The sequence below is a fragment of the Lithobates pipiens genome, unplaced genomic scaffold, assembly GCF_037356315.1.
Source record: "Lithobates pipiens isolate NorthernLeopardFrog02 unplaced genomic scaffold, aLitPip1_a1.2 Scaffold_19, whole genome shotgun sequence".
NCBI classification, from domain to species: Eukaryota; Metazoa; Chordata; class Amphibia; order Anura; family Ranidae; genus Lithobates; species Lithobates pipiens.
In genome coordinates, this window is record NW_027507764.1 from 335,540,615 (window position 1) to 335,564,045 (window position 23,431).

At 44.7% G+C, this 23,431-nt stretch overlaps 1 protein-coding gene across 2 annotated transcripts in view; it reads left to right on the plus strand.

Annotated features, from left to right (window-relative positions):
- Nucleotides 1-23,431, plus strand: part of LOC143996812 (leukocyte elastase inhibitor-like) — an 84,032-nt gene that overhangs the window by 24,460 nt on the left and 36,141 nt on the right. For both annotated transcript variants that reach the window (XM_077492090.1, XM_077492089.1), the window contains exon 3: nt 21,817-21,954. In XM_077492090.1, the coding sequence (XP_077348216.1) occupies nt 21,817-21,954 (138 nt within the window). The remainder of the gene's footprint in view (nt 1-21,816; nt 21,955-23,431) is intronic.

Below are 23,431 nucleotides of genomic sequence, written 5' to 3' on the forward strand. Positions count from 1 at the left end.
GCTGTTTCCACCCCTTGTTTTTTGGCACTGCTTGGGGACGTCCCTAAGGTCAAGTATTAAAGGATCTGTGTCCGTCAATGAACGAAAGATAAAATTAGATTTTTGTACTCACCGTAAAATCCTTTTCTCTGAAGTTCATTGACAGACACAGCACCCACCCCTCCTATTTATATTTGTACTGCTTTTTGATGAACTGAGCTGCAGGAAGCAGGGTAAGGAGTTATAGCCAGAGGGACGGGCGGTGCTGCGCAGTCTTGCTGTTTTTACATGTGTTACATGTTCTGCCTAGTCCTCTCCTGAAGGTGGCGTGATAACCCTAAGGTCAAGAATTAAAGGAGCTGTGTCGGTCAATGAACTTCAGAGAAAAGGATTTTACGGTGAGTACAAAAATCCCATTTTTTTTTACATATTAAAGTAAAAAATACATTTTTTTTCAAAATTTTATTTATTTATAACGCAAAAAATAAAAAACGCAGAGGTGATCAAATACCACCAAAAGAAAGCTCTATTTGTGGGAAAGAGAACATTAATTTTGTTTGGGTACAGCATCACACGACTGCATCATTTTCAGTTGCAATAACGCAGTGCCATAGCGCAAACAATGGCCTAGTCATTAAGGGGGTAAAACCTCCCGGGGTTGAAGTGGTTAAATTTAAATAAAGGTAAAACTTTTTTTGTTTTGAATAGAGTGGAGATGAATGCTGTCTGTGCCCCCATTAGTTAGATTCACCCTCTCTATTTGTCCTGTTTACTGTTATCATTGAAAGTTAAAGTAAGGGGCGTGGCCTGGACATGGACGGATAGAGACGTGCATTACTTGAGCTCCCGGCCGTCTCTCACCTCGGCGGACAAATTGTACAGATAGACCGCACTATGCCCACCTCTAAGAAAAAGACCACACACAGGAACGGCAAACCTACCCGACCACCGACTCCTGCATCGCACTCGGGTGATATCGGGAGGCTTTTTCAGCTCCCTCAGCACCGCTCCCCGGGCCCCAATATGGCGCCGGAGCGCACCCACGTGGAAGCTGACCGGGCTACCTGCTCCTCGCCAGATCTGGATTCGGAGGCTTCTCAGGCTTCTTTCCCGGCCCCTCACCTGGGGACACCTCAGCCACTCCATAGTGCTCCACTAGACGTCATGGAGACCCCCCGACCGACACAACCGATGGAACCAGACCTCCGTCTGCTCCTACAAGCTCTCCCCACGAGAGCCGACATCACCGCCTTGATTGATAAGGTGGCAGAGACTCATCGCAAGGAGATGGCGCTTGTCCGGGGAGAAGTAAAGGACTTGGCAAACAGGGTCACTGGCGGGGAACATTCCCTATCGGCACTGGAGAAGAGAGTAGAGGCCATGGAGGCCTCACAGGCAGCACACGAAGACCTGATTCTCACTCAGCAGTTGCGATTGGAGGAGATGGAAGACCGCAGCCGCAGGAACAATCTGCGGTTGCGGGGGCTACCTGAGGCGACGGGATCGGAGGACCTGGCGGACACCGTCACTGCGATTTTCCGCAGCATCCCGGGGGTGGATTTACCCCCCCGCCTAGAGTTTGATAGGGTGCACCGCGCTCTGGGCCCCCGGTCCGCTGATCTGACCAGGCCATGGGACGTTGTGTGTCGGCTGCACCACTATGGCCTCAAGGAGGAAGTCCTGCGGAAGTCCTGGGAGGCCCCCACTTTAGAATTTGATGGCGCTGAGGTGAGGATCCTGCCAGACATATCCCGTGCCACCCTTCAGCGGCGTGCCCTATTGAAACCCTTGCTGGGCCTGGCAAGGCGATGTGGAGCTACATACTGATGGGGCTACCCGTTATCGGTCACGTTTCGCAAGGACCAACGAGCCTTCACTCTCCGGGACGTGGACTCTCTCCCCGCTCTGTTTGGCTTCCTGGATGTGGAGCCTATTGATATCCCGAACTGGTTGGCGTCCCTACCCCGTCCGCAGGGTCGGGACCTAATCCGTGGAAGGAGGGGTGACTCGCAGCCCAGACAGCAACGGCAACATCGCAGACCTAGGGCGCCTTCAGGAACGGACTCCCGTGAGCTCTGAGGTAACTTTTCGTTCTTTGAGTCCCCTGCCCGTTGTTCCCCCTCCCCCCCCGCCATTGCAGTTGTCACCGCCATCGCTGTCAAATACGAAGAGTTGATGTACTGATTTAGAGATGCGACCTGGGCGGTTGGTGCCCCCCCCCCTTGCTGACTCCCTGCTGTTATCCTGCCTGCCCCTCTGTGCCTAAGTGTCATCCTCAGGGCCCCTCTACTACCTACATGTCCGGGAGTCTGTGCCTCTTGTGGCGGCTCACCTCAAGGCGGCGGATCGTTGAATGGGCTACGGCTTACTACCTTTGTGCCACGCTCGACGGACTATCCCCGCGTGTCCTTATGACTCGGCTTGCCTGCTGGACTTCGCCGCTGTAACAGTGCGCCTGTTACGAACGGACTGACGTACCACTGTAATACCGAACGGTCCCTCTATCCCAGGTAGTGGGAACGTTTAAGCCTTGTAGGCAGGCACTAACGAAGGGACCCTTCGACCTGATGGCCTGGTGGACTGCTCCGAGCGGGGGAAGACGTTCGGACGTATGCCAGCCCTTACATCTGCTGCAGAACTATGAATCCTGCCCGTTATGTTTCCCATGAGGGGGGAGGTGGGATGTTTTTACTTTCCTTTACAGCAATGCCCTGGCATTTTGTTCTCCTGTTATTAAGTTTGGCTGTATGTTAAGTTATTTTTGACACTGTATTTTGGGCTGAATGAGAGTGGACATTCCAGCTTGGGCGTCCCGGTGGGTGGCGCTTGGGGGGGGGGGGGGACTGGGGGTGGGGGTGGGTTGGGTGTGCACGGGAGGGGGCTGGGAGTTGCCCTAACCGGATACGGTGTGCCCTCTCCGCTATATTATCTGGGTTGCTGCTTATTAGTATAAGCTGCTTGCTTCACTTATCTGATCTACCCAGAGTGAGGTTTTGTGGTTTGATTATTTATTTTCTAGATTTTTGTTTGGTTTTGAGGTGTTATGTTTGGTGCATCTGTGACCTACGAGAGGTGGGAGGCGGACCAATGGAGCTGCCTAATCGGTTTCCTTGTCAGCCTCATCCCCACCAATAGGCCGGCATATTGTCCTAGGGGTGACGGCCAGTTTCCCCTGGGTGGTTATATGCTTTTACTTGTGTTATAGGGAGGTAAGGGCATTAGGCCCACTCCCGTGTTCTCTGCTTTTTGTGCTCTCCTTATTTCCTCCTCTCCGCTCAATTCCCTGCAGTTTCTGTTCTCTCCTTTCCCATAACAGGACCGGTAGTCGGTCTCTTGTCTTTCTCTTTCTTCTTTCTGCTTTTCCCCCGCTACACCCATCTTTCCGGATCCTCGACCCATCCCTCCTTTTCCCGTCCCCCCCCCCTTGCTTTGACCCTTCCTACACCCTCACTGCCTCCCTTCTTACCGACCCCGTCTTCCCGACCCAGCATTCCCCCCCCCCCCACTCCTTTTTCCTTGACAGGTCCGCTCCCTCCCTTCCCTCTCTGATTCGGAGTTCCCTCAGATTTACATATGTCGATACCACGGGTAAATGTACTGTCGCTAAATGCGAAGGGCCTAAACACGCCCGAAAAGCGCTGTATGCTCCTAGCTGATCTGAAAAGATTGCATGCTGACATTGCCTTTATCCAAGAGACACATTTTAAGCCAAATGCACTGCCATATCTGCGCAATAGACACTACCAATCATTCAACCAACCCACTAGCTAAATCCAAAGGGGTCTCCATACTCCTCTCTAGTAAACTCCCGTGGCGATGCCAGGGATCTCTGTTAGACCCTTCAGGCAGATATTTGTTTCTGAAGGGGTTTCTTGGCCAGGCACAGGTGACTCTGGCGGCCATATACGCCCCTAACGAACTCCAAGCCACTTTTCTAGAGAGGACCATGGAAAAACTGCAGGAATTTAAAGTTGGACAATTATTACTAGGAGGAGATTTTAATACCCCGCTGATCCCCTCGGTAGACACGTCCTCTGGACGGACCTCCATGCCGATAGCTCAGATTAAACGCATCACGAAGACTCTGCATGACTCACAACTTATAGATGTCTGGAGACTCCAGCATTCGGGAGAACGAGATTACACATTTTATTCCCCCATGCACAAACTTTATACCAGAATTGATTACTTTCTGGTCCCCCACTCCCAATTACACGCGGTTGAAAGCACTTCAATAGGAGATAGGACGTGGTCGGATCATGCGCCGATCGCCCTTACCTATAGACTGTCTGACGTTTCCCCCCTGACGCATAGGTTTTGGCGGCTGAACGAGAGCCTCCTCCAGACCCCAGAGGTCCTGGATGATGTCACCAAGACCCTGCGTTGTTATTTGCAGGAAAATGACCTTCCAGACTGTCCGCCGGGCGTTCTGTGGGAGGCCCACAAGGCAGTGGTAAGGGGGGTCCTCATACAACATGGTGCCCGGATAAAGCGGGAACGCACCGCACAGCTGAACCGGCTTTTGGAACAGCTACGGGTGATAGAGGCCAGACATAAACATGCTCCCTCGCAAGCCTCGGACAATGACATGCAGGCAGTCAGGAAATAGATTACAGATCTTCTTCAATATAGGGCTAAAGCTGCCATTCAATTTTGCCGCGGGAAGACTTACGAATCCGGAGACAAATGTGGGAAACTACTGGCGAGACTGATCAGGGAACGTAAGCTTCAAACATATGTTCCCCTTGTCGTGGCGCCCGGGGGTCGAAAGGCCCAATTACCCATACATATAACTCGTGAGTTCAGGAATTTCTATTCAGACCTATACAATTTGCAGGCGCGCACCCCACCCCCAACCGCCCTGACCGACTACTTGGCAAAGTCCCAAATTCCCTCCTTGTCTCCGACGGTGAGGGAGGAGCTAGAATCCCCCATTACCTTGACGGAAATTCATAAAGCTATCGGGACGATGAAGCCAGGGAAGGCCCCGGGCCCAGACGGGTATACATTGCAATATTATAAACGTCTACTAGACCTACTGGGGCAGCCCATGTTGGCACTATTTAATGCAATAGGAGAGGGTGGGGAGTTCGCTAAAGATTCCTTAAACGCTCACATCTCGGTGATCCATAAGGAAGGGAAGGACCCGACAGCTTGCGGTAGCTACCGACCTATCTCCCTCCTCAATGTGGATCTGAAGATTTACACCAAGATCCTGGCTGCCAGGCTATCGGGTCATCTCCAGCGACTGATTCATTTAGATCAGGTGGGGTTTATTCCCTCACGTGAGGCCAGAGACGGTACCGCAAAGGTGCTTAACCTGATTCACGTGGTGCGAAAAGCGGGACTACCATGTGTACTGTTGAACACGGATGCCGAAAAGGCTTTCGATCGTGTAAACTGGCCATTTATGTTTGCTGTGCTTAGACACGTGGGATTGGGGGACCGGATGATAGCACGTATATCTGGGGTGTATTCCAGGCCGACTGCGCAGGTTAAGGTTAATGGGATGCTGTCCACTCCTTTCCCGGTAACTAATGGGACGCGCCAGGGTTGCCCGCTATCACCTCTTCTGTTCGCATTGACTCTTGAACCTTTTTTAGCTACGGTGAGACTGAACTCAGATATCCGGGGAGTAGCCGTGGGGGGTGTGCAACACAAAATATCGGCCTATGCCGACGATATGCTCTTCACTTTAACTAACCCTGCCATTTCCTTACCTAATCTACTCAAGGAGTTTGAGGTTTATGGGAAACTGTCTAACCTTAAGATCAATTTCACCAAATCGGAAGCCATGGGGATACTGATACCACCACGGTTGCTCCCTGCTTTGCAATCCAGTTTCCAATTCAAATGGACGACGACCTCCCTGACGTACCTAGGCACTTGCATTCCTCCAGACCTTGCAGACCTATACGCATGCAATTTCCCCCCCTTACTTGCTAAGACACGGCTGCTTCTGGACTCATGGCACAAAGGGACGCATTCCTGGTTCGGTAGATGTAACTTACTAAAAATGTGCATCTTGCCAAAATACCTGTACTTATTTCAGACTCTACCGATCAAAATTCCCTCTGTTTATTTTAAACAGGTACAGGCACTGTTTACCCGCTTTGTCTGGGCACAGAAGCAGCCTAGGATACCACGTTCCCAACTATCCCTTCCTAAACGGCACGGAGGTGTGGCGTTACCAGATATTAAGCAGTATTATAACGCCTCTCATCTGAGTAGGGTGATTGATTGGGCTCGCAATCTCCCCACTAAATTGTGGGCCCAGATAGAGCAACACCAGTGCCCGGTCCCGTTGAAGTCCGCTCTCTGGTGCAGGACAGAACTACCGAGGGAAGTGAAAGCCCACCCGCTCATAGGCAACACCCTCTACCAGAGTGAGAAGGCGGCATTCCACCATTCCCTGACAAACAGGTCGTCACCGCAGACGCCAATTCTCGGCAACCCTAGATTCCCGCCGGGTTTACCGGCGATGCAGTTTCGTCGATTGCGGGACTCCGACCTTACTAGGGCCTCTCAGTTTGTAGGTCGTGACGGCTGGGTTTCTATCAGTGACCTTATGGATCTCAGAGGTCCTTATGGTTTAAATTTTTGGGACGCCGTGCGTATACATCACTTTCTTCAGTCCATCCCGAACCACGCGGCATATTCTAGACCGTTGACCGAGTTTGAGGAATAATTTTCGGGTACGGAACCTATCTCCCGACTTCTCTCTGCGATGTATACACAACTTAATACGCCACCACCAATGCACCGTATCTCCAGTCTCGCGAAATGGGAGGGGGACCTGGGGTGCACCTTCACGCCTGCGCAGATTGCGCGGACTCTGCGGTTCACCCTGAAGTCCTCTATATGCACCAGGACACAGGAGTTGAATTATAAAATCCTCACGAGATGGTACCTGACCCCTAGTCGCCTCCACCTTATCTTCCCTGACGCATCTGCATGTTGCTGGCGCTGCGGGGAGGATAGAGGTACGATCCTACATGTCTTTTGGTCATGCCCCAAGCTCTTGGACTTTTGGACGGCAGTCCGAAACATTGCCCAACAATTTACGGAGTGGCAAATCCCGAATGACCCAGCCTTCTTCCTCTTACATATGTCAGACATACCCCCTAAGAGATATGCGCGGTCAATACTGCGCCATCTCACCAATGCGGCCAAAGCTTGCATCCCTTTGCTCTGGAAGCAACAAACTCCTCCTTCCGTGGCGATGTGGCTATGGCGGGTGGAAGAAATTAACAAACTGGAAGATCTGATAATGACGGCCCAGGATAGGCAGGAAATTTACCGAAAGACCTGGTCCCTTTGGAACACGTTTGTGTACTCGACAGAAGGCAGAGCCCTCCTTGGGCGGTAAGAGACGCTACTGTTGGGAACTCCGAATCACCTCCACTCCCTTTCCCTAATCTTTCCCTTGCCTCCCTTCCCTTATCCCCCCCTCCTCCTTCGCTCCTTCCCCTTCCTTCCCACTGCTTCTCTCTCTTATTCCACCCCCCTTCTCTTTTTCCCTTCTCTTCTGTTCTGTAATTTTTACCCCCCCTCTTTTCTCTCTTGTGAGTGCGCTAATAGTTGACCCCCTTTTTTTTTCTTTTTTGTATCAATACGACCTGCTAACTGCTTACTGTGCTCATGATTCCGGCCTATGGGTCTAGAAGCTGAGACATTGACTGGCTCTGGTATATCTTTGGTCCCCTCTGCCGGAGCCGACAGAGGGGATGTTAATGGTACAGTCGACTTACTATTCAAGATGTATTAAATCAGCTGGGAGTCGTATTTCTGTTGATGAGCTGCACATCCTGGAGGCTGCGACCTCCACTATCTATGTTGTCATTTCTTATTTGGGGGCTCTACCCTTTTTGTGTGAAAAATTCTTGAATAAACTTATATTTGCAAAAAAGAAAGTTAAAGTAAAAGAGAATCCCAAATTTTGGTATGTCACCAGAAAAGTAATAGATGACTAGCCTTCCAATGAATACACTAGTTCCGGTGACCTGAGGAGCCCCAAGGGATTCCCTTTGCAAGGATTTCTTCTCATGTCTGCCTTGACTATGGGACAGGAAGTGAAGGTAAATTTCCCAATGGTGCACAGATGGGGGGGGGGGGGGGATTGGACAGGGTTTATAACACTCCGTTCCTCTATCCAAAATGAGAAGAAGATTTTTTAATTTAATTTAAGAGAAAGTGTGGGTCCATGGGAGATTGCCAGGAGGAAGAAGATGCCCTGTGTGCCCATTGCACTACAAAAAATTTGAGTATTTACCAATTGTATACAGTAGCCATTGGTCAAAGAACTCAGTAGGACAGGCATAAGCACAGCAGCTGGCTTTGTAATCTAATATTCCAGTAGCTCAACAGAGCTATGCAGAAAAGTGACTATCAATCCAGATTAGACAGATGATATCAAATGCTACATGAGGTGTGGCAACTCATTTCAGGGACGGGTCCACCCTTTTCTTAAGCCTTAGACAGGCCTTGTAGGCTTGCCAGCTTCACTACTCATGCCTGGCTACTTCCCTGGCAAGCTCTGCAATACCCCTCTCTGACACCAGATGCTATTCACAAGGGGTAGGATGACACCACAGAAGCTGCTAGACCCCACAATCTCGAAGTTTGGGTCAGGGCTGGGACAAGGGGGCAGAAGGGGAATGTGCTCTTGGCGCCAGCTCTACGTGCAGGGTGTGGAGGTTGTGCTGAGAGTTGCAGGAGCTCCCTTCTCCTTGCCTCTCATTGACAGGAGTGGTTGCAGTGTCACTCCTGTTAGTAGGGTTTTTTTGCTGTCCAGAGCACAATGGTTCTCTGTACCCACCACCTCCGGCACTAGCCCTGTGCTAATAAAAAAAAATAAAACACTTATGTGCTGCGATTTAACCAGAATGTGACTAACAATAGTGTATGATAAATATATTGCACAACCTGAATGAATCAATCAATCAAGCGAACAGATGAGCCGTAGGGATACACATTTCCATGCACAAACTAATGTGCAATTCACCTCTGCTAATAAAAATCTATCAAAAAGAGTTAATAAATAATCAGTGATACATAATTATTGGATAGGAGTATTCTTAGAGTCCATTCACACAGGAGCAACTTTGGATCCGACTTGAAGTCGTCCCAAGTTGCCTCAAGTCGCGCAACATTTAAAAATCGATGTAAGTGAATGAGAGCCGTCTTAATGCACACTACTGAAGTCGCTCCGACTTCAGAAAAGATTCCTGTACTACTTCAATCCGACTTCTAGGCAACTTGTACCCACTGATTTCAATAGAAGTTGCTTCCAAGTCTGATCCCCTGTCTTAACTGAAGCAACTTTCCAGGAAGTAAAAATAGTTTTCTAGGCAAACCCCTCCCTCCCACAGAGCTGATTATTATGTGATTGGCCACTGGTAAAGTCTCCTGTCCTGGAAGCAACTTCAAGTTGCCTTGTAAGTTGCCTCAAGTCGTTCTGTGATTCATACTCAAGTCGTGTCCAAGTTGCCTCCCAAAGTCTCGCTCAAAGTCGTGTTGCCCGAACCGTAGAGATGGGCTGCCTTCTCCGAGCATAAACAGGACACCCATGTTCGTGAGTTCCCCTTCCCCATCACCTCTTCCCTTACCCTTCCCCCAACCTTCTCTCTCCTGCACCCCCACCCCCCCCCTCTTTTTCTCCCCGTTTCCCACTCCTTTTCTATTCTGGCTTCTCTTAGCACTCCAGGGCTTTCTACAAGCTCTTACTGTTTTCTATACATCTGAAAAAATGGGGGGAGGCCCCGCCGAGCCAGGACAACTGGTCGTAGACTATAGGTCCCAGGGCATACTTCTATTGACACTTTGTTCTGTGATTTATTCCCTTTTTTTTTTTGTATTGCTCTGGACTGTGCCTGTATGGTGGTTATTTTGTCTGTATCCTTGTTGTGGCCTGGTTGGTCCTCTTTTCCAGTTATAAATAAAAAAATAAAAAATAAAAAAAAAGTCGTGTTGCCCCTGTGTGAACGGACCCTTACTGCCTAACTCATAAAATGAAATAAAAATATTATGATTAACCAATTGCTTACTGGGCACTTAAACCCCCATCCTGTCCAGACCAATTTTCAGCTTTCAGCACTGATGCACTTTGAATGACAATTGCGCAGCCATATAACACTGTACCCAAATGAAATTTTTATCTTTTTTTTTCCCTCAAATAGAGCTTTCTTTTGGTGGTATTTAATTACAGCTGGGAGTTTTATTTTTTGCTAAACAAACAAAAAAAGATGCAAAATAAAATAAAAATAAAAAATCATGTTTAATAGTTATACAATTTTGGAAACGGGTAATTTTTCTCCTTCATTGAAATGCGCTGATGAGGCGGCACTGGTGGGCACTGATAGGCTGCACTGGTGGGCACTGATAGGTACAGTTAAGGTGGCACTAATAGGCACAGATAAGGCAGTACTGATGGGCACAGATAAGGCAGCACTGATGGGCAAAGATGGGCACAGATAAGATGGCACTGATAGGTGGCACGGATGGGTGGCATGGATGGGTGGCACTAAGGGGCACTGATAGGTACCACTGATAGATAGGACTGATGGGCACTGATAGGTGGCACTGATAGGTGGCTCTGATAGGTGGCACTGCTGGGCACTGATGGGCACTGGTAGATGACACTGATGGGCATGGATATGTGGCACTGAGGTGCAGCACTGTTGAGGCAGATTGTGGGCACTGATGGGTGGCACTGTGGGTACTGATGGGTGGCACTGTGGGCACTGATGGGTGCCACTGATGGGTGGCACTTTTTTAATATCTAGGTGGCACTGGCAGGGGGCAGGTGGGCACTGATGAGCTGGCCGGGATCGGGACTGAAGTCCCTCTCACGGCCGCCGGTGATCGGCTGTTTTTTTTTCTCCTCGCGCTATCAGCGCGAGGAGAAAAAATAGCCGATTACCGGCTCTGTTGTGTCACATGATCAGCTGTCATTGGCTGACAGCTGATCACATGGTAAGGGGTCGGGATCGACCCCTTGCTCCATTCCGTGATCAGGCGGGTCTCATAGACTTGCTGATCACAGAGCGTGCCTGTCTAAGATGGGCTCTATTGATCCTGGGATCTGGTAAGCGGCCAATCGGTCACATTTCACTTTCTCTGTAAAGCTGTTACCCTCTGGATGATGTGTAGCACTTCCGTCTGAAGAGAGGGTGGAAAGATAGACCGTTGCTATTTTGTCAATATCGGCTACTTTATATCACCTGAAAAAAAACTGTTTGAAGTTTAAAATCTATCCGACTTGTGAGTCATATGGATTTAGAACTTTAATATTTTCATTTGTTTCATGAGTTATACAGTACGGACACTATTTACTAATCATTTATTTTTATAATTTGATTAGAGGTTTAATTATTTATTAGGGGTGTTTGGCACATTCATTTGGGCACAGTAATTTATAGATTTACCCAATTGATTGATGCATTTGGGTTTCAGGTTTAATTGATTTGTGTGACTTTGTGTGATCTTTAATCTTAATATTTTTATTTTACTTTGAGTTGGTCAGTAAGAATACTCCTATCCAATAATTATTTATCACTGATTATTTATTAACCTTTATTGATTGATTTTTTTTAGCAGAGGTGAATGGCACATTAGTTTGGGCACAGAAGTTTGTATCCCTATGGCTCATCTGTTCACTTGATTGATTTATTCTGGTTGCGCAATTTAAGTTTTTAGTTGGGCAGTAAGAACACTCCTATCCAATAATTATTTACAGTATCACTGATTATGTATTAAACTTTATTGATTGATTTTTATTTAGCAGAGGTGAATGGCACATTAGTTTGGGCACAGAAGTTTGTATCCCTATGGCTCATCTGTTCACTTGATTGATTTATTCTGGTTGCGCAATTTAAGTTTTTAGTTGGGCAGTAAGAACACTCCTATCCAATAATTATTTACAGTATCACTGATTATGTATTAAACTTTATTGATTGATTTTTATTTAGCAGAGGTGAATGGCACATTAGTTTGGGCACGGAAGTTTGTATCCCTATGGCTCATCTGTTCACTTGATTGATTCATTCAGGTTGCGCAATTTAAGTTTTTTTCCACTTGTATGCAAACCCCATATTCAGGTTTTTTATTTTCAGCATCTGTTTATTTAGTCACACAAAGAGGAGGTTGAAGTGATTCACTCGCTCGTTTGTTTTTTTTCACTAACTTTTTTAAGATTAATTTTCAGTGGTTAGCACAGATACAGTATTTCCCTACTACTTACACTATGAAAAATATATCCATGTCAGCTGCTGCAAACCAACTAGTGTAAGTTCACCACAAATATAAGTTATGTACAAATGAATGAGCTGTGAAGCTGCAGAATTGTCAAACCTCAACTAGTAAATAACCGTGTAAAAAAATAAATTAATAAACTTTGATTCCCCTACTTGTCTTGTGTGTATCAATATGCAGATATGCCCATAAAACCACATATACTGTGAAATATCACTCATTTGCAATCCCAATGTGCATAAACATCTATAGTCCAAATGATAATATCCACTTTTAATCCATGTATGCACATATCGGATAGTTATTATATGTGTCCAGTGCTGTAAATGACATGCTTCCACAGTTTCTATTCCACTTCAAAGGGAATTTTAGGTGTGCCCTCACCTTATGGATCAATCTAAAATATAGGGCTTTATGAGCATTTTATGATGTGAGTGATATTTTTTTCATAAATTCATTGGTATTAAGTAATACTGCACTATGGAGGCTCCTATGTAGCAATGAGTTACTATGCAGTGCTTTACAGGTGGTGCAGCAGATCTCCTGAAGGCACAGCAACACAACCAAAAGTGAAGTGAGCAAATGTAGTATCTGTCCAAACCAGAGGGTCCACCATAGTTACCCCAGAAGGGGAAGGCTCATAAAGATCTATATTTTAGGTCAATCCATGAAGGTGAGGGCACACTTAAAATTCACTTTGAGATGGAACACAAAGCGTGAGAGTGTAATTTACAGCACTGGGCATCTTGAATCACTATCTGATATGTGCATACATGGATTAAAAGTGGATATTATCATTTGGGCTTTTGATGTTTATGGACATTGGGATTGCAATTGCGTGATATTACACAGTATACGGTGCCTTGCAAAAGTATTCAACCCCCATTGGCATTTTTTGTGTTTTGTTGCCTCACAACCTGGAATTAACATGGATTGTTTGAGGATTTGCATCATTTAATTTACAGAACATGCCCACAATTTTGAAGATTTTTTATTATTATTTATTATTATTATGGAGCAAACAACAAATAGGACAAAATAACAGAAAAATCGAATGTGCATAACTATTCACCCCCCTAAAGTCAATACTTTGTAGAGCCATCTTTTGAGGTTATCACAGCTCTAAGTCGCTTTGGATACGTCTCTATGATGGGGTCTCAAACTGTCGGCCCTCCAGCTGTTGGAAAACTACAAGTCCCATGAGGCATTGCAAGGCTGACAGGTACAAGCATGATTCCCACAGGCAGATGCGTGATGGGACTTGTAGTTTTGCAACAGCTGGAGGGCCACCAGTTTGAGACCCCTGCTCTATGAGCTTGCCACATCTTACCACTGGGATAAAGCAAGCTTTAAGTCTGACCACAGATTTTCTATTGGATTGAGGTCTGGGCTTTGACTAGGCCATTCCAACACATTTACATGTTTCCCCTTAAACCACTCAAGTGTTGCTTTAGCAGTGTGTTTGGGGCCATTGTCCTGCTGGAAGGTGAACCTCCATTCTAGCCTCAAATCACACACAGAGTGGTACAGGTTTTGCTCAAGAATATCCCTGTATTTAGCACCATCCATCTTTCCCTCAACTCTGACCAGTTACCCAGTCCCAACTGCTGAAAAACATCCCAACAGCATGATGCTGCCACCACAATGTTTCACTGTGGGGATGGTGTTCTTTGGGTGATGTGATGTGTTGGGTTTGCGCCAGACATAGTGTTTTCTTTGATGGCCATAAAGTTCAATTTTAGTCTCATCAGACCAGAGCACCTTCCTTTGTACATTTTGGGAGTCTCCCACATGCCTTTTCGCAAACTCAAAATGTGCCATTTTGTTTTTTGCTGATGGCTTTCTTCTGGCCACTTTGCCATAAAACCCAACCCTATGGAGCGTATGGCTTATTGTTGTCCTATGTGATACTCCTGTCTCTGCTGTGGAACTCTGCAGCTCCTCCAGGGTCATCTTGGGTCTCTGTGCTGCCTCTCTATTTAATGCCCTCCTTGTCCGTGAGATTTGGTGTGCGGCCGTCTCTTGGCAGGTTTGCTGTTGTGCCATGTTCTCCATTTGGTAATGATAGATTTGATGGTGATCCCTAGGGATTATCAAAGTTTTGGATATTGTTTTATAACCTGACTTGTATGTCTCAACAACATTGTCCCTTGTTTGGAGAATTCCTTGGTCTTCATGGCAGTGTTTGGTTAATGTGGCCTCTTGCTTAGGTGTTGCAGCCTCTGGGGCCTTTCAAAAAGGTGTGTATATGTAATGACAGATCATGTGACACTTAAGGCCCATACACACGATCAGACTTTTTGACAACAAACATGCAAATTAGCTGTTTTGGAGCAACATCCGACTGTGTGTACGCTCCATCGGACAAACTTTTTTGGTTTTCATCGGACTTTTGTTGGCTGTGCAAACGGACAAACTTTCTGGCAACAAAAGTCCGATGGAGCAAAGTCTGATCGTGTGTACAGAAAACCATAGGACTTTTGTACAAAGTACAAACAGGCATGCTCAGAACCAATGCAAAAGATCAGACAACAATACAGAAGTTGACCAAAGGTGGCGGTAAAGAGCAGAAAAACCACATGATTTGGTGAAAGTTGGCTGAAAAAGTCCTGCTGTGTGTATGCAATACAAGTTCAGGGCCGATGCCCTTTGTACAAAAATCCAAGGGAAAGTTTGTACAAAGTCCTATCGTGTGTATGAGGCTTTAGATTGCACACAGGTGGACATCATTTCACTAATTATGTGACTTCTGATGGTAATTTGTGGCACCAGAGCTTTTTATGGGCTTCATAACAAAGGGGGTGAATACATACGCACTTGCCAATTATTAGTTTATTATTTCTGAAAAATAGTTTTATGTATATATTTTTCTAATTTTACATACCAACTTAGACTATTGTGTTCTGATCCATCATATAATTCTGCTTAACCACTTCAGTTCCGGACCAATAAACACCTTAAGGACCAGAGGTCTTTTTGCAATTTCGCACTGCGCTGCTTTAACTGGTAATTGCGCGGTCATGCAATATTGCACCCAAACGAAATTTGCGTCCTTTTCTTCCCACAAATAGAGCTTTCTTTTGATGGTATTTGATTGCCTCTGCGATTTTTTTTTTTTGCGATATAAATGAAAAAAGAGCGAAAATTTTGAAAAAAAAAGATATTTTCTTCTTTTTGTTATAAGAAAAATCGAATAAACTAAATTTTAGTCATACATTGAGGGCAAAATTTATTCAGCCACATGTCTTTAGTAAAAAAAATGTCAATAAGCGTATATTTTTTGGTTTGCGCAAAAGTTATAGCGTCTACAAACTAGAGTACATTTTCTGGAATTTACACAGCTTTTAATTTATGACTGCCGATCTCATTTCTTGAGGTGCTAAAATGGCAGGGCAGTACAAATCCCCCCCAAATGACCCCATTTTGGAAAGTAGACACCCCAAGGAAATTGCTGATGGGTATGTTGAGCCCATTGAATATTTATTTTTTTTGTCCTAAGGGATTGAATAATGACAAAAAAAAAAAAAAAAAATTTTTTTTACAAAAAGTTGTCACTAAATGATATATTGCTCACACATGCCATGGTTATATGTGAAATGACACCCCAAAATACATTCTGCTGCTTCTCCCGAGTACGGGGATACCACATGTGTGGGACTTTTTGGGAGTCTAGTCGCGCACGGCACCCCGAAAACCAATCACCACCTTCAGGATTTCTAAGGGTGCAAATTTTTGATTTAACTCCTCACTACCTATCACAGTTTCGAAGGCCATAAAATGCCAAAATAGCACAAAACCCCCCCAAATGACCCCATTTTGGAAAGTAGACACCCCAAGCTATTTACTGAGAGGCATGTTGAGTCCATGGAATATTTTATATTTTGCCAAAAGTTGCGGGAATATTACAAACTTTTTTTTTTTTGCACAAAGTTGTCACTAAATGATATATTGCTCACACATGCTATGGGCAGAAGTCAAATTACACCCCAAAATAAATTCTGCTGCTTCTCCCGAGTACGGGGATACCACATGTGGGGGACTTTTTGGGAGCCTAGTTAACTAGCTACCTAGCGACACTAGCGACACTGATGCAGCGTTCAGAAAAATTATCGCTTAGTGACACTGGCAAAAGGGGGTGAAAGGGTTAACTAGCGGAAATCAGGGGGTTAAAACCATTATTGGGTAGTATATCGGGGTACCTAGCGCTATAAAAACCTGGCGGTGAACCTAAAAAAATAACTAGCTACCTAGCGACTGTAGCGACACTAATGCAGCGATCAGAAAAACGATCGCTTAGTGACACTGGCAAAAGGGGGTGAAAGGGTTAACTAGCGGCAATCAGGGGGTTAAAAACATTATTGGGTAGTATATCGGGGTACCTAGCGATATAAAAACCTGGCGGTGAACCTAAAAAAATAACTAGCTACCTAGCGACACATGCAGCGATCAGAAAAATGATCGCTTAGTGACACTGGCAAAAGGGGGTGAAAGGGTTAACTAGCGGCAATCAGGGGGTTAAAAACATTATTGGGTAGTATATCGGGGTACCTAGCGATATAAAAACCTGGCGGTGAACCTAAAAAAATAACTAGCTACCTAGCGACTGTAGCGACACTAATGCAGCGATCAGAAAAACGATCGCTTAGTGACACTGGCAAAAGGGGGTGAAAGGGTTAACTAGCGGCAATCAGGGGGTTAAAAACATTATTGGGTAGTATATCGGGGTACCTAGCGATATAAAAACCTGGCGGTGAACCTAAAAAAATAACTAGCTACCTAGCGACACTAGCGACACATGCAGCGATCAGAAAAATGATCGCTTAGTGACACTGGCAAAAGGGGGTGAAAGGGTTAACTCTAGGGGCAATCAGGGGGTTAAATCTTTATTGGGGGGTGATAGGGGGCTACCCTGGACCTAACACTAACTGTCCTGACAGTTTTTACTGTCACAACTGACACTGAATGCATTGATCAGTAAAGAAATGATCAATGCAATCAGTGACACTGTGACTGGGGGGGGAGGGGGGGCGGGGGGGGGGATCGGGGGGCGATCGGGGGGGGGGGATCGGGGGGGGTTTGTGTGCCTGTGTGTACCTACATGTCAGTGTAGTGTTCGTGCAGACTTACTTTTACTCTTCTCCTCGTAGTCCGGTCAAAAAGACCGCCCCGAGGAGAATGACATCACTTCCTCCTTCCTGTGTAAACAATACACAGGGGAGGAAGCTTCTCATTGGCCAGGAGCGATCCAGAGGGGGTGGCCGAAAACGAACGGCCATCCCCTCATCACGGAGCGCTCCTGGACCGAATCGGACCGCCGTAACCAGCGGGAGGGGGTCCGATGGGACCCCCCACCCGCTGGAAGGCAATCACGTAGATGTACGTGATTCTGCCTGCCTGTGCCATTGTGCTGACGTACAATGGCAATACGGCGGTCCTGAAGTGGTTAAACAAACATTGAACTAAAGGCTCTAATGTAACAAAATAGGTAAAAAGCCAAGGGGGTGAATACTTTTGCAAGGCACTGTATGTGGTTTTATGTGCGTATTCACATATTGAGACACAAAAAAGAAGTAGGGAAGTTACATTTTATTTATTTTTTATTTTATTTGTTTTTTACACCTTTATTTACTTCTATTTGAGGTTTGTCATTCTGCAGCAGCGCAACACATTTATTTATACATAACTAGCCCTGTGGCTACCACCACTTGTTGTAAACCACAGAAGTTTCTTTCTGTGTGGATTTTGTGTTTACAAATGTCACCGCACTTCTATTTAGCTCAGGACAGTGGGCATTGGAGGGGGAGGGAAGATCTGTGTACTGGGGGAGAGCTTGGGGTGGGAAGAGGAGGAGCTCTATTCTGGCAGTGGGCTAGGGGGTGGGGAATCTGTACCGGGTGGTGGGGTGAGAGGGGAACTTCCTTTAAAATGGTCTGTTGTAAAGTGAAAAACTGTTCTGTGGTCAGACAAATGGAAATTTGACATTCTTTTTGGCAACCATATATGCTGCGTTATGTGGACTAAAGAGAAGATGAACCTTCAGGCTTATCAATGCTCAGTTTAAAAGCCTGCATCTCTAATGGTATGTAGGTACATTAGTGCTTATAGAATGGGTGCCTTGCACATCTGGAAAGCCAGCATCAATGCTGAAAGATATATCCAGGTTTTAGAGCATCATATGCTCCCATCCAGACAATGTCTTTTTCAGGGAAGGCCTTGCATAGTTCAGCAGGACAATGCTAAACTGCAAACAGCATGGCTCCGTAGTAGAAGAGTTTTATGCTTAAAGAGAAAGTAAACCGTTCCAAAGTTTTTTTTTTTTAAGAAAAACCCCCTGCAAAGTAAAGACATAATGTGCAGGGCCGTCTTTAAGGCATGGCAAAAGGGGCAGCTGCCCTGGGCCCTGTCATTGTTGTGGGGCCCAAAGCAGCTGCCTCATACTTGCCAACTATGCCAGTGTAAATTCTCTTGTCCCTTGAAGTTTTAGTCCCAATATCTCAGTGTGAAGTGATGGTACTAATGCTGCCCAGCTCTGCCCTATTGTTGTGTACAGATAACTCACCTGCAGACCCTGTGTTTACATGTAAATAACCAGCATTCATATGTAAATAGTGGTGGCATTACTAAGTAAATAGATGTGGCCGGCAGCATTGATATGTAAATAAAGGTGGCATTCATATGTGTATCATGCTACCCTGCAGTGAGGAGATGATGTGCTTTAACCTCCAGCAACCAATCAGTGAGCAGTATTACTTTACAGTAATCTCTAGTAACCAATTAACAAGCAGAAATCATTTGCTGTAACCTCTAGCAACTAATCAGTGAGCCGTAATGTGTGCTGTAACCTCTAGCAACCAGTCATTCAGCAGTAATGATATGCTGTAACAGCTGGTAACCAATCGCAATTGCTGCCTGATCTGATACAGTAAACAGATTTTAAGTCTAGCTGCTATTTATTGTATGTCTCAGAGCAGGTGGAGCGCAAAACTGCATGGGGGGAGGGGGCCCCCAAGAAAATTTTTGCCCAGGGTCCTGTCAGTATTAAAGACGGCCCTGATAATGTGCTAGTATGCATTGCTTTGAAGGGACGGCACGTGTATACCATCCGTACAGAGTGCATGTGTCTGTGACATCACCAGCTGAAAATCTTCTAAACTGTGAAGGTTTAGGAGATATTCATAGTACCTACAGGTAGAGTTTAGTATAGGCTTACTCATAGGGGTAGCTAGACCCTTCAGAGACCCAGTGCAAGAAACCATGAAGGGCCCCCCTGACCTCCCTTCAATCCGAGCCCTGGGCTTTCAATTCTGGGAGGGCGTCCATGGACATCCTCCCAGAACCCTCCAACGTGCTGCCTGGGGCATGCATCCAGTATACTCTAAGCCCTTGTACACACGGTCGGACATTCCGACAACCAAATCCGTCGGATTTTGTCTGAAACTGTTGCATACACACGGTCGGACAAAGTTGTCGGAAAATCAGATCGTTCAGAACGTGATGACGTTATTTCGTTACAACAGGACTACGTTCAGGCTAGTAGCCAATAGCTTTGATGTAGGAATTTGATCTGAGCATGTCCCATCAGAGCATTTTGTCGGAAAATTTTACCAACAAGTTGGAAAATTTGGTCCGTCGGATACTCCGATGGAAACAGTCCGATGTAGACCACACACAGTCGGAATATCCGACAAAACGGTCCGATCGGACACATTCCGTCGGAATCTCCGACCGTGTGTACAAGGGCTGTGACACAGCTGATCACAGCTGAACCACAGCGAGCCTTTACCATGTGATCAGCTGATCATATGTAAACAAACTTGCCATTTATCATCTGTCCTATTTCCACGCTGTGTATGTGTGAGGAAAGGAGAGCCGTTAACCAGCAAGACCGTACATTGTTTACACTGGTAATCAGGGCTCTGATCAGTGCCGCCTATCAGTGCTCATCAATGTCACCTATCAATGCCATCTATCAGTGCTGCCCCTCAGTGCCTACCAATGCTGCCTATCAGTTCCCATCAATGCCCCCTGACAGTCTCCCCCCCCCCCCCCCACGGATGGGAGAGGAGAGAGCTGCAGATATGTTCCTTCCCCTCCTGTGTGTACTGCAGGAACTGTGAAGTTCCCACGGTACACAAACAGGAGGAGAAAGAGCACGCACATCGGCTCCTCAGTAACGGGAAGCCGAGAACGTCATATGACGGCTGCCCAGGATGGGAGATCCCATCTGCGGACACCATATAACAATGGACGGTATTGAAGTCCTTAAACATTTGATGTTTTCTGTTTTCTATTGTGAATTGAATATGAGTGTATCAGATTTGCAAATCATTCTGTTTTTTTTGTAGATATTACACAGCATCCCAACTTTTTTGAATTGGCGTTGTATCTTCAAAATACAAGCTTTAATTTCGCACAGGGCTAATGTTCTTAGGCCACTAATGTGAATGTGTTTTTTGGTTTTTTGTTTTTTGTTTTTTTACTTTTAAACTTTAGGTCTTGAGGCTAAAATTCCATACACAATTTTGTAGCTGGTTACTTTAGAAACTTTCTAGTGCTTTAACTAGCATTGGTTTTCTTCAAGATATAGTAATACAATTCACAGGCTCAGTTATTAAATGTTTAAAGCGGTATTAAACCCAAAACCAAACAATCATTTTATTGAAGCTTACCAGTTCTTAGATCTGATGGCTGCATTACTTTTCTTTTTAAGCTGTAATACTTTTATTTACACCTGGTGATCCAGCCAGTAAGTATGTTGCTTTTCAAAAGAACAAGCTGTTCTGCGGATATAGCAGTTAGGGGGTCGAGAAAAAACATTTTCAAGTGGCGCTAACAATGATCAACTTTTATTTCCTTAATGTAAAACTAAAACTGCTTATAAATTATTAGCAGGAGCTTGGCTTTAATTTGTTAGTGTATCTGAATCTTCTAGTACATCCAAAATTCCCTTCACAGTGCTGCTGTCCAAAGGTGCTCCTGCATCCAGAGTGGGGACACTCTAATACAGGAGGTGTGTTGCTTGCCAGATCACCAACGAATGCAGCCGCTTCATCTAATGATTGGTAACCTGCTATATATTACATTTTGATTTTGGGTTTAATAGCACTTTAACATTGTCCTGTAGTTTAGAAGTAACTCAGAAAGCTGTAGTATATTTAACAGTAAAGCTGACTATACACTGATAGATATTCGAACCAATGTTCTTATGAATATTTGTACAAACCTTCGTGTGCATGTTGCTTGTACATTTTAATGATTGGATGAATGTTGTTTGAAAGTACTTCAACATGTCAATCATTTGCTTTTAACATTCGATTTTTAAATTAATGTCGTTTTCACTGTTATGTGTGTAAATTCACTGTTAGAAACTTGTTCATTCAAGAAAAAAATTCCATCCTACTCCTTTCAATTTTCTCGTCACTGTGGTTGAAAACAAACATCGATTTGGCCCTGCTGACATTTATAAAATCGGACGTTCTTAAAATGAAAAGTTTTAAACAAAATTCTGTACTGCAGCCCTCAGTACAATTCATATTATGTAGTTTCCATGCTATTGATGATAATGTTTCTTTTCTTTTTTTTCAGGTTCTTCAGTTTGAAAAGGCAAAAGATGTTCATTCATCATTTCAGTCTCTTATCTCTGAAATCAACAAGTCAGGCACTGATTACCTTTTGAGAACCGCCAATCGCCTTTACGGAGAAAAGTCACATGCCTTCTTTGACGTAAGCTTATCTCTAGCTAGTGTAATTAACTTAACCTTATTTAAGGATAACATAAGTGATCTAGTAAATGGTGGCTTGGTTCCCATTTTACCTTCAGACAGATTAAAGTAGATATTGTAATTTCCCTCTTATAGTTTGTTTATTCAGACATTGTGCTATGGTTTAGGCTGGCAATAAATTATGCAATTTTCTTTCCTTCAACCATAGGTTGAATGGAAAAAAGTGCTCAATTCCCTCAACAGCACAATCAGTGTTAATAGTAGAATCTCTTCCTCTGCACTATTGTATTCTGACAGCAGGAAGTTTCCCAGCCGTCAGAATACAATGAGCACTGCTTGTGGCTATAGCTGCCGGCAATGATCGTACAAAAAAACAGACAAGCTGGCTGTACTGAGGTTGATCCATAGATCGATTTCATTACAACCAGTTGAAAACAACGATTAGCAATTATATCATGGGAAAATGGCTGCTCCATCCCTAGTAAACTATTGGAACAATATCTCCCATGGGACTTTGTTGCAGCAATAGGAATCACACCGTTTAGAATATATATATAAAAATAGAAAATCTTTATTGGACAATGAATTAAAAGTTTGCTGGTCTATACAATGCATGTCCTACTCTGTAAAACATTCCTACTAAACACATCAGAAGCAGGAATACATTGGATTAAAATAAATTGCATATACACCAAATCAACCCAATTCGTTTCAACTTATACAAAGCAATCTTACATACGTGGAAAAAGGAAACAAAATGCATCATGAAATTCATATTAACTTTATTAATTATTTAATTAATATTAACCAAATTTTATGTGTTCCTATTGTTTCATACCACATTTATGAAAAAAAAAAGAAAATGTTTTGCGCTTACAGAAATATGGACGTGATCAAATGTCCAGACCAACAGGAAATGGCTTAGTGGTGCAAACCGTACGGGTCTCAGCCCAAAATGGGCTCCAAGCCCCCCAGAGGATCAACGGTCACCAGGAAGGGGAAAAAAAATAGGGACACGCTTTCGCTGATCAATCACGTATTTGGAAGTGTTTTCTATAGGAATATCAATTGTTCAAAAGTTTAAAGGCATACCAAACATAAATTTGGTAAAGTTAATATGAATTGCATTATACATTTTTTTCCTTTTTCATCGTATGTAGGATTGCTTCCACCTTCTTATATCAAGACTTTGTATAAGTTAAAACGCATTGGGCTGATTTGGTGGATATGTAATTTATTTGAATTCAGTCTATTCCTGCTTATGTGTTTAGTAGGAATGTTTTACAGAGTAGTACATGCATTGCATAGACCAGCCAACTTATAATTAATTGTCCAATAAAGATTTTCTATTTTTATACATACCGTATTTATCGGCGTATAACACGCACCGGCGTAGAACACCCCAAGTTTAGGAGGGAATTTTAAAGAAAAAAACTTTTACAAGGGAAGTTTAAGGAAAAAAAAACTTACATTTAAAT